The following is a 12,085-nucleotide window of genomic DNA, read 5'->3' on the forward strand; positions in this document are numbered from 1 at the left end:
TAAAAATTATCTTTAAAATTGCTTTTTTATGTAGGAGATAGTAAGACAATAATTTCATTTCTCTTTATTTCCAATTTATATCCAGTAAAATGCATTTTTGATATGGAATAACTATATGACAACATTAACAGTTTAATTTTTAAATTTTGAAACCTAAATTATGGAAACCTGTAGAAGCCTTGTGGTGATGCAGTTGTATGTACAGAAAGTAGGCAATCATACAGTCTCAAAGGAGAGAGTCACTTATAATGAGGTCTTTGATGGTTCAATTCTTAATTCCCCTTGCTAGAAATTTAAAAATGAGTTTTTAAACTTTATATCAAATATCACATCATAACTCATTTATGAGTGTGACAGAGTTTATGGGATATAAGAATAAAAGCCCTCATTATGTTTCTTATTAGGTTTTACATAGAACAGAAATATAATTCTAATTTACTAAGACAGTTCTATGCAAAATGATTTTTTAATAATTTTTATTTTTTTGTTGAAGTATAGTTGGCTTACAGTGTTTCAGATGAACAGCAAAGTGATTCGGTTATACATATATACATCTATTTTTTTCAGATTCTTTTCCATTATAGGTTATTACAAGATATTAAGTATAGTCCCCTGTGCTATACAGTAAGTCCTTGTTTATCTATTTTATATATAGTAGTGTGTGTCTCTTAATCCCAAATTCCAAATTTATCCCTCCAGCCCCAGTGAATTAATCTCTCTCTCTCTCTCTCTCTCCTCCCCCTGCCCCTTGCCAGTTTATGGCGATGCTGTATCTTTGAACTTACAAGTTGAAGCACACCTTGTGTTTTTAGCCACGAATCGTCTTTGTAGCTCTTGAGAATTCCCACCTTGAACATGTATGTATCCGTTAGGTTTTGGCCACAGCTTTACACCAACCATTGTGTAGACAGAAGTACAATTAATTTGTGTTTGCCATCAAGGACTAGATGACAACAGGAAAATTCATGTGGGATACTTTATTTTTACACATTAACAAAACTCTTGGTCACCCTACCCTATTACAGTGTGACCTTTGATATAATCGTGGCCTTCTTTTTCCATCGTGTAATTTTAAAACATAAAGCATTAAAACATAAAATAAACAGAAACCCATAAAGAACATATGATGTTTACTTCCCCTTTCCAATTCTCACTTCTTGCACCTCATAGTTTTATTGTTCTTTTCCCCCACCCTCCTTTTTTTTTTTTCATGTTTGCTTTGTCTTTCATTTCCCTTTCTTACATAGTTGCTTACTCCCTTAAGTAACCTACTGGTGTCACCCAAAGGCATTTCTTTGGCTATTCGGTTGCCCCCAGAAATAAAGAGGTCGTAGGATCCTGTACACTGATGAAGCCATTTATCGTGACTGGAGTATTATCACTTCCATTGATCCTACTCCAACTAAAAAAGCTAAGTTTACTAACATGTGCTAACAAAACATTAAGTTTAGTGCATTACATGTTAAATTGTAATGCACTAAAATTAAACTCTAAATTTTAAATAAGTCCAAATTGTCAAACGTTTTTAATGAAAATGATTTCAGAAATGGATGGTGTTTAGATGACCAAGATGGGACTCATCAGTTGTTCTGACTGAAAAATCAAAGAAACAAAACTCATTAGCATTCAGTTTCTGAGGAATCTTTCTCTCGCTTAACTTTCAGGTCTTCCGTTGTAATTCTGGACACAACTGCTAAGTTACTTACACTGCTGGCATGTCTAGATCTGTCTAAGGTGCCCTGAATGGCTTTAGCATTCCTAGGATGGCCGTGTAAACTTTTTGACCTTAAAGATGGGAATCCCAAAGTTTGGTGTGTTTTCACAGACAGTAAGTTTTCCTTGTCAGTTCTGTCAGTAACAGCTAGTGACAAACGGGAGATCTGAGGGCCTGTTTCAGAAACATAGTTTTCATCTTCGGTGTCTGTGAAATGCCCTTGATGCTCAGCCTGCAGTGCCGTTTCAGACCCAAAGGAAGGGATATCCGTGCTCTGAGAACGCATAATCTTTTGAACTTGATACCTCCACTCTGTGGTCCATTGCTCAACCGTGGAGGGGCATGTTTGGTCCCCAGCTGCACTCCACTTGTTAACCCCGCCGACCAGCTTTCTTCCCCGGGAATATACAAAGCTTCTGGACTTCATTGCTTTACAAGCACTGAACGTCTCATCAGGGTAATAACGGGTCACTTTTGTTTCTTCCAGGGGATAAGAAATGGTGCCTTCTATCTTCGTTGTTTCCACTGTTAGCTGAGTGCTTTGAAAATCCAAATTGTTCTGTCCGTGCATAACTTCTGTTTGACTGAAACTTGGGGAGCTTGTTTCTCCTCTCTTAGAGTCTGCCTGCCTTTCATCATCTTCAGCTGAAATCCCAACATCTGGACTTAATTTCGGCTCTGAGGTGCTCTTCACGTTGTCTGATGCAAGTCGATCGCCGTCTGGGGATGCTGGCGTGCTTGTGCTGGGTGGCAGGCGAAGGCTGCCCTGACGCTCTGGGACCAGGTGCGTTCTTTGGTCCTTCTCTTCCTTCACACGGAAGGAACCAACTTTTTTCCTGAACCCTGTCCCTGGTGGCATGCAGCGGGAAGTATCCTCATACAACTCCTCCCCGTTGAAAAGATACCTATACATGCTGTAGCCATCGGCACTGTTGATGCTGCTTTGCCTTAGAAGGTATGTTGCATCGCACTCAGAAGAAGCCCGGGACCGGGTCTGTATCAGGTCGGACTTGTCGATTCCTGCGAGGTTTTCCAGCGCATTTACCATTCTGCTAGATAGTTCTTCCAGTTGGGAAAGGCGAAGGTCAACAGTCTGCAGGGAAGTTTTCATAAAGTTTTCTCTTTCGTTGATTTCTTCCAACCTCATGGACATATTTTCAACTCTGGCGGATACAAAGGGGTAGGTTTATTACACTGAGATGAACTAAGGATTAAAACCAAAAATATAATGTTATTGTTGCTGTATGATTTTGCAGGCTTTTGGGAATCATGGGCTGATTGGGGCATATTTTTAAACTTCACACTCTCCTAATATAACTACTGAAAATTACAGTGAGGAGCATCAGAAAATAATAGAAATATGGTTAACGCATATGGTGCTATTTACTGTTCATTGCTCTAAATGCCTTATGTATTCATTAATACGTACTCACTGAGGTCCTATTCTAGGCTTGTTTAACCCTCACAACAGACCTATGAAGAAGGCACTATTATCACCATCCCCATTTTACAGATGAGGAAATCAAGTCACGGAGGGGGTAAGTAATTTGCCTACAGACGCACAGCTGGCAAAGAGTGTGGCACCAGCAGGGGCACCAGCTCTGGTCTCTCATCTGGTACATCACATTGCCTCTGATGATAAAGGGAGACACTAGCAGTTAGGTTTCTGAGTTTTGAGTATAGCTGTCAGCAATGAATGGTTATCATGACAAAATAAATACAATAACATCCTTATTTGAAGTTCAGGGAATTCGGAAAATGAATTGTTAATAATTAAGTTCAGATTCATTGCTAATTATTAGAGAAATGCAAATCAAAACTATAATGAGATAGCATCTCATGCCAGTCAGAATGGCCATCATCAAAAAATCTATGAACAACAAATGCTGGAGAGGGTGTGGAGAAAAGGGAACCCTCCTACACTCTTGGTGGGAATGTAAATTGGTGCAGCCACTATGGAGAACGGTACGGAGGGTCCTCAAACAACTAAACGTAGAGTTGCCATATGATCCAGCAATCCCACTCCTGGGCAAATATCCAGAGAAAACTGTAATTTGAAAAGACCCCTATGTTTACAGCAGTACTATTCACAATAGCCAAGACATGGAAGCAACCTAAACGTCCATCAAGAGAGGAATGGATAAAGATGTGGTGTATATATATATATATATATATACAATGGAATATTACTCAGCCATGAAAAGAATGAAATAAGGCCATTTACAGCAACATGGATGGATCTACAGAATATCATAACTAAGTTAAGTAAATCAGACTGAGAAAGACGAATACCATATGATACCACTTATATGTGGAATCTAATTATGACACAAATGAACTTATCTATGAAAGAGAAGCAGACCAACAGACATAGGGAACAGACTTGTGGTTGCCAAAGGGGATGGAGGGTGGGGGAGGGATGGATTGCGAGTTTGGGATTAGCAGATGCAAACTTATATATAGGATGGATAAACAAGGTCCTACTGTATAGCACAGGGAACTACATCCAATATCCTGGATAAACCATAATGGAAAAGAATATATATATATGTATAACTGAATCAATTTGCTGTAAGAAGAAATTAACACAACACTGTAAACTATACTTCAATGAAATAAATTTTAAAAACAAAAAATTAAGTTCAGATTATCAGATGGTTTACTTCAGAGACAAGAGGTCATTAAATCATCTGAAGAATACCAGTAACTTTAAATTGTTTGCTATATTTAATAATTGGTATTCCCTTATGGGGTTGTAAGAAAGAAAGATCATGACAGATTATAAATATCTGCTGTTAGATTTTTTTAACTCCTAGAAGATCAGGCAGTAGCCTATGAGACCATAGTGTTGCCTGAACTAAAGCCTGCTGGTGTAGACTATATTTTATATTTCAGGAATACATACAGTATGAATTCTTTCCATTGGCTTATGAAATTTAACTCTAAAAGGCAGCAAGTTATGTCCAGGACCTGGGACTAACTTCTAAAAGTTGAATTTGTCCTGGGGTAGCCAGGCAGAGGGGATCCTGGCTCCCACTGAGAGCCTCTGGACCCTCTGCACCCGGCAGTGTGGTGGTCTGTTCACAAGCTCATCCGTGGGTGAAGGCAAACACTTTGTACTTTCGTTATCTGTTGCTTCTTGCCCACCTTTTATCCTTCTGTGGAAATGTATAGGCAGACTTTAAGGTCACCCAGTTTGCTTCGAGTCTGTGTCTAATATGGCTTTGCTACCCTCTCTGCATATCCTTCTAAAATCCCTCACCTGCGCTTGCTTTCCTCTCCTCTACTTCCTGATTACCTGCTGCTCTTCTTGCACCGTTTCCGCCCTCCGCCTGACTGCATCTCCTGTGCTCTCCCCACTCTGCTGCTTCTGCAGCTACCTTGCCCTACATTCTCCCAGAAATGCTTTTGCACATGTTCTACTTCTGTTGGCCACATTGACAGCTGCGCTCCGTTGTGTGGGAGGGTCCTTGGCTTCCATTCTTAACCCTTTTCATGGGGAGAGGACTATTTTTATGTCCCTTAGGAAATCACATCATCTGATCAGGAAGGGTCTGGCTTCCTGGAAGTTTGCCACCAGGAGGACCAACTTCGCCAAATTCACCATGTATGAGGAGACGTGACTTCCTTCTTTAAAAGCTTCCCTACTGGGATTAACAGATGCACACTACTGTATTTAAAATAGATAATCAGGGGCTTCCCTGGTGGCGGAGTGGTTGAGAGTCCGCCTGCCAATGCAGGGGACACGGGTTTGTGCCCCGGTCCGGGAGGATCCCACGTGCCGTGGAGCGGCTAGGCCCGTGAGCCATGGCCGCTGAGCCTGCGCATCCGGAGCCTGTGCTCCGCAACGGGAGAGGCCACAACAGTGAGAGGCCTGAGTACCGCAAAAATAATAATAATAAAATTAATTTAAAAAAAATAGATAATCAACATGGACCTACTGTATAGCACAGGGAACACTACTCAATATTTTGTAATAAGCTATAAGGGAAAACATATATATGTGTATGTATAACTGAATCACTTTGCTATACACCTGAAACCAACACAACATTGTGTTAGTTTGTAAATTAACTATACTTCAATAAATTAAAAAAAAAAAAAAAGCTTCCCTACCATAGGGAACCCGACAACAGGTTCTAAGTGTTCCCCGTCCTGTATTTCAGGGACCATCAGAAGAACTTTGCACTCTTAATTTTCCATGACTTCAAGTCCAACTTGGTTTTCTCTGTTAAATGTCATGTCTCCTTGCTCACTTCAAATCTACTGCCCCAAGGATTCATTCCTTTTGTGTTAAAAACCGCATTGCCTCTGGAACAGACTTGAAATCCTTTAACAAACACAACATTTAGAGATTAAAGCAGCTGTGCAAACTTTTAAAAATAAATAAGCTGGTAAAATATAGATACGTATCTTTCCTCTCAAATCTTTTATAATTCTCTGCCTGTTTTTTTCCCTGTGTGACCTAATCCAGATAACAGCATTGCTGGCCACTCACACAGAAAAAGGAAACCTCAAACTCATCTGATTCTGTCTCCTTTACACCTCCCTAACCTCCCTCCCCCCTGCGTTGAATAGGTTTTCAAGCTCCGTGTAGGACCCCTCTTTAGGTGTCCCGTAAATGTCCCATCCCTACTGCCACTCCCTTAGTTTGAAGCTGTGGAAGAAACAAAGCTTCACGATGTGGTTTAGGTTAAGAAAAATTGTCAGATGCTATTTCAAGCTCGTTGTAAACAGCAACCAGGTGGAGACAGCACATTTTAGACAGCTACGCCAAATCAAGGGAAGTCGTATTGAGTTTCTACAGTATGTGTGAAAGAAGAAAGAAAAAAAAAAACTGAGGTGAAGTTCACTTCGATCTGGAATGCTTAACAAAAAGGATGCATGAGGAACTATCTCCCATGTCAGCCTTGTTCTGTGACTTCCCACAATGACTTAGACATGTTTCACAAACCTTGACATGACATCCGTAGATGGAAATCCAAGGAGAGATTTCCATTTCAGATGGGGAAAGAGAGGCTCTGTAGGAAACAATTTGACAAGAGCCCCATATCTATTGACACACTGAATGGCAGGAAAACATATAAGAGAAATTTATCATTTACGACAGAGCTCATAGTGAGATACGAGCTTTCCAAACTTGCGACATCTTTTTTTTTTTTAATTTATTTTTTAGTTTTGGCTGCATTGGGCCATCGCTGCTGCTCATGGGCTTTCTGTAGTTGCGGTGGGTGGGGGCTACTCTTCATTGTGGTGTGCGGGCTTCTCATTGCAGTGGCTTCTCTTGTTGCGGAGCACGGGCTCTAGGCGCATAGGCTTCAGTAGTTGTGGCTCACGGGCTTCAGTAGTTGTGGCTCGCGGGCTCTAGAGCACAGGCTCAGTAGTTGTGGCACATGGCCTTAGTTGCTGCACGGCATGTGGGATCTTCCCAGACCAGGGCTCAAACCCCTGTCCCCTGCATTGGCAGGTGGATACTTAACCACTGCGCCACCAGGGAAGTCCCTAACTTGTGACATCTTAATTCTGCTTTCCTTTAGGCACAGAATGAAATAATTTTTCAGCACAGAACAAAAAACTGTTCTAGGTCCAAAGCGATTTGTTTGGCTTTCCCATTAAATAAAGTTGATTTCGTCTAAACGACATATTTCTAATATGCCCTATTTCTAACATCATGTTTTCTTTTTAAAACTGTCATACGGTAAATTGACTATTTTTTATTTTGGTGTACAGTTCTATGGATATTAACATGTATAAATTTCTATAACCAATGTCATGATCAGGATCAAAACTCCCTTGTGCTAAATCTTTGTTGTCACACCCTCCCCTACCCTTAATCCTAGCAACCACTGATCAGTTCTTCATCCCTATAGTTTTATATTTCTGAGAATGTCAAATAAAGAGAATCATACAGTAGGTAACTTTTTGAGACTGGCTTCTTTCTGCATAATGTCTTTTGACATTCACGCAAGTTGTTGCATGTGTTGTTTGTTCCTTTTCCTTGCTGAGTAGTATTACATGATATGGACGAACACTTAGGTTGTTTCTATATCTTGGCTCTTGTGAATAATGCTGCAATAAACATGGGGTGCATATGTCTCTTCGGTAACCTGTTTTCATTTCCTTTGGATAAATACCCAGAAGTGGGATTGCTAGATTGTAGGGTAGCTCTATCTTTAATTTTTTGAGGAAACTCCATACTGACTCCCAGAGTGGCTGAACCAATAAGTTTTCATTTCTCTGGGATAAATACCTAGGAGTGGTTCATATGATGAGCGTGTGTTTAACTTTCTAAGGAACTGCCAAATCAGTGCTGGAGAGGGTGTGGAGGAAAGGGAGCCTCCTGCACTGCTGGTGGGGATGTGAACTGGTGCAGCCACTGTGGAGAACAGTATGGAGGGTCCTCAAAAAACTAAAAGTAGAACTACCATATGACCCAGCATCCCACTCCTAAGCATGTATCTGGAGAAAAATATAATTCAAGAAAATACACGCACCCCAGTGTTCATAGCAGCACTATTCACAATAGCCAAGACATGGAAGCAGCCTAAGTGTCCATCGACAGATGAATGGATAAAGAAGATGTGGTACATACATACAATGGAATATTACTCAGCCATAAAAAGAATGAAATCATGCCACTTGCAGCAACATGGATGGACCTAGAGATTATGATACTAAGCGAAGTACATCTGACAGAGAAAGACAAATATCACATGATATCACTTATATGTGGAATCTAAAATATGACACAAATGAACCTATCTTTGAAGCAGAAACAGACTCACAGACATAGAAAACAGACTTGTAGTTGCCAAAGCGGGGGGTGTGGGGGAGGGATGGATTGGGAGTTTGGGATTAGCAGATGCAAACTATAATATTACATATAGAATGGATAAGCACCAAGGTCTTACTGTATAGTGCAGGGAACTATATTCAATATCCTGAGATAAACCATAATGGAAAAGAATATAAAAAAAGAATGTGTGTGTGTATATATATATATATATATATATATATATATATACACATATATATATATCTGAGTCTCTTTGCTGTACAGCAGAAATTAACACAACATTGTAAATCAATTAGACTTCAATAAAAAAAAGAAACTACCAGACCATTTTTCAGAATTTTATATTCCCATGAGCAGTATATGTGTACCAGCAGGTACTCAGTGTCATTTTTGGCACTTGGTATTACTGATATTTAAAAATTTTAGCTACTGTGATATGTGTGTAGAAGTATCTCATCGTAGTTTTAACTTGCATTTTACTTATAACCAATAATGTTGAACATAGATTCATATACTTATTTGCCAAACTTATGTTTTCCCCGGTGTGTCTCTTCTAATCTTTGGCCCATTTTTCACTGGGTCACTTCCCCCTTATTATTGTTTTGAGAGTTCTTTAGATATTCTGTACCCAAGTCCTACAGCAAATGTATGATTTGCATATGTTTTCTCCCAGTCTGTACCTTGTTTTCCATTGTTCTAGCAGTGTCTTTTGTAGAGCAAAACATTTTTATTTTGATGAAATCCAGTTTATCATTTTTTATCTTTTATGGATGCTTTCTGTGGGCTGTGATTTCAGTTTCAGTTTAGTTTCAAAACCTTTTCAGTGAAAGTACTCCCTGAACTCTAGGTGCTGAACAGGTATAGAATGACGTGACCATATGAGTAGGGGTGGTTACAAATCTTCAAATATTTTTTATCCGTATCTCAGTATATCTAGTACCTAGGGGTTTTGACTTTGAATCTTATACCACTAAACCTGAAAGGAGTTTAACTAAAATGCATTTTTGTTAAGGCACTGTGAATAATGTTTTCCATTCCATTCAAATAATAGGCACGACAATCTATAAAATTTGTGGAACTTCTGTAGTGACTTCCAAGAGAATATATGCCTATGTAGGGAATAACTTTATTGGACTTTCATAGACTCTGATCTATTAAATATAATGTCCAAATTCACGTTCTTAAGGTAAGAGTCCTGTGTGTCTTTCCTAAGAACAAAACATAGATGTTGGGAGCTCTGTAGTAAGCCAGTTATTAAAACTTGTTTTATGTACAGTCATCTTGTCATGTGCAACGATCACCCTTTACCTGCCAGGCATCTCATAAATTACATGGGAACATTTCCTTAATGATAGAGTTAAAAGTTAACACAAAAACTTAATGTTAGTGGAGCAACAAGGTCCAGTTCATACTTGACGAAATCCATGTTTCAAGATCCCATGGTCGCCTATATTGAGTTTTAAGACTATTCCTACCCTGTCATTTAATTTCAGATCTATAGATCATAAAGTTGTCTCATCCTGTCCAAATTCTACATTCAGCTATTTTAATTTCCATCTGCTTCTTCATATGGGGCTGCCTTTTAAGTTTAGTAATTGTAGAGAGAACAGCCAGGGTAGAACCTGGTTGTGCTTACTTACGGAGTTTTTATATGTGAAAGACTAAACAAAGAACAAGACTCAAGTCTTAAATCTTCTGTCCTCATTCTTTTTAGTAAGCAAAAGTCTGAGTAGTTGCTGAAAGAATATTAAGCTCTCTGGGATTCTACCTCTATGCTGCATCATTTATACACACCAACATTGCCACACCTCAGACCTCCTTGGTTTCTAGAATTCAGATCATCTAAATCATTAGCCTTTTCTGACTATGTTCTCTACTCTGGCCAGACTCGGGTCAGGCACTCAGTGAAGCTTTTGTTGATATATCCTGGGTTGTCTCTCCCTTACTTCCAACATAGTAGTGACAATCCCTAAGCCTTCATCTATCATGACTAGGACTCCAGGGCTGGGCAGGAATAAATGGTGGCTGGAGGCGATGTAATATGTTTATGCTGCCATTTGCAAACCCTGACATCACCATGGTACCCGCAAGGTCCCATCAACCTCCCTGTTGCTGTGCCTCATGTATCACTCATTTTCTGCATCCTTGCCCTTGGGCTATAGTATGTCACGGTCACCTATGAGAGTCACGGAGCCACATTGACTTGGCCCAATACAAAGTCACAGCTGGGTTGCTATTATTCCCACCAGGCAATCTCTTGGCTAGCAACTTTCCTACTGCATTTTCCCTCAAGGTGAACTCAAATCCTCCCTTCTGGCTTCAAGTCTGTAATGTTGCTGGGCGGGTTCCTTTCCACCATTCTTATTGCTTCTTCTTACGTGTCGGAATTTTCCGTGACTGTAAAACTCCTGGCCTCTCTCCAGCGTTTCATTTAATCTGTGTACCGGCTTACTTAAGTGGTTTACTTTCTAATTGTGATTTTCTCTTTCGCATAGATTCTTACTTCTTTTCTATTTAGAGAAGACCTTTCAATATTTCCTGTAGGACAGGTTTGATATTGCTGTATTCTTTTAGTTTTTGCTTGTCAGAGAAATTCTTTCTCTCTCCTTCTATTCTAATTGATAATCTTGCTGGGTAGAGTATTCCTAGGTTGCAGAATTTTCCCTTTCAGGACTTTGAATATATCTTGCCACTCCCTTCTGGCCTGCAACGTTTCTGCAGAGAAATAAGCTGATAGCCTTATGGGGTTTCCCTTGTAATTAACTCTTTGTTTTTCTCTTTCTGCCTTTAGAATCCTCTCTTTATCTTTAACTTTTGCCATTTTTATTATAATATGTCTTGGTGCAGGTCTGTTTGGGTTTATCTTGTTAGGGACCTTCTGTGCTTGCTTTCTGTATCTGGATATCTGTTTCCTTCTTTAGGTTTTGGAAGTTTTCAGCCATAATTTTTTTATTTTTTTATTTTTATTACACTTGTGGCTGTGGTTTATTGAAGTAAAAGGATAGAAATTAAAAGATAGAAAAGGGAAAGATGTGTGGGGCATGATTTCCAGGAGAAACCAGGTGCAAGCTTCCAAAACTTCTTTCCCAGGGGAGTTGCGTGGATGTGCTTAATTCTCTGAGCAATGATTAGTGATAAGATGTGCAGCCAGGGAACTAGAGGAGCTCACCTGAGCCTTGGTGTCCAGGATTTTTACTGGGGATCAGTCATGTAGACATGCAGTGCCAGCATGATTTATCTCAGCTGTTCAGACTCCAGAGCCCCAGGAAAAAATAGGCATTCACCATGAATCATATTGTTAGCATAAACTACTTGACCAAACTGATACTGCTTGGCCCAAGGCCTCAGGCATACAACACTCTTACCAGGCAGAGTATTCTTTTTTTATTTTTTGTGTTGTCACATGCACTTCAGTAAAGATGCATCAGTCAGTCTGGCTACAGCTCAATCAGATCCATTTAACAAATAACAATAATTAGTGTACTCAGAGTCACACACTTGCTTTGTGTAGAAGGAAGGGCCTGTTCACTAGAACACAGAATGCAATCCCTGACAAAATCAACATTAATACGTGT

At 39.7% G+C, this 12,085-nt stretch overlaps 1 protein-coding gene across 1 annotated transcript in view; it reads right to left on the minus strand.

Annotated features, from left to right (window-relative positions):
- Window positions 1-618: 618 nt before the first annotated feature.
- The window catches only part of TRPM1 (transient receptor potential cation channel subfamily M member 1), a 139,897-nt gene continuing 128,430 nt past the window's right edge, over window positions 619-12,085 (minus strand). The window contains exon 32 of the mRNA XM_060002502.1: window positions 619-2,877. Within this exon, the coding sequence (XP_059858485.1) occupies window positions 1,620-2,877 (1,258 nt within the window). The 3' untranslated portion in view covers window positions 619-1,619. The remainder of the gene's footprint in view (window positions 2,878-12,085) is intronic.

This window comes from Delphinus delphis, chromosome 2, assembly GCF_949987515.2.
Source record: "Delphinus delphis chromosome 2, mDelDel1.2, whole genome shotgun sequence".
Lineage (NCBI taxonomy): Eukaryota > Metazoa > Chordata > Mammalia > Artiodactyla > Delphinidae > Delphinus > Delphinus delphis.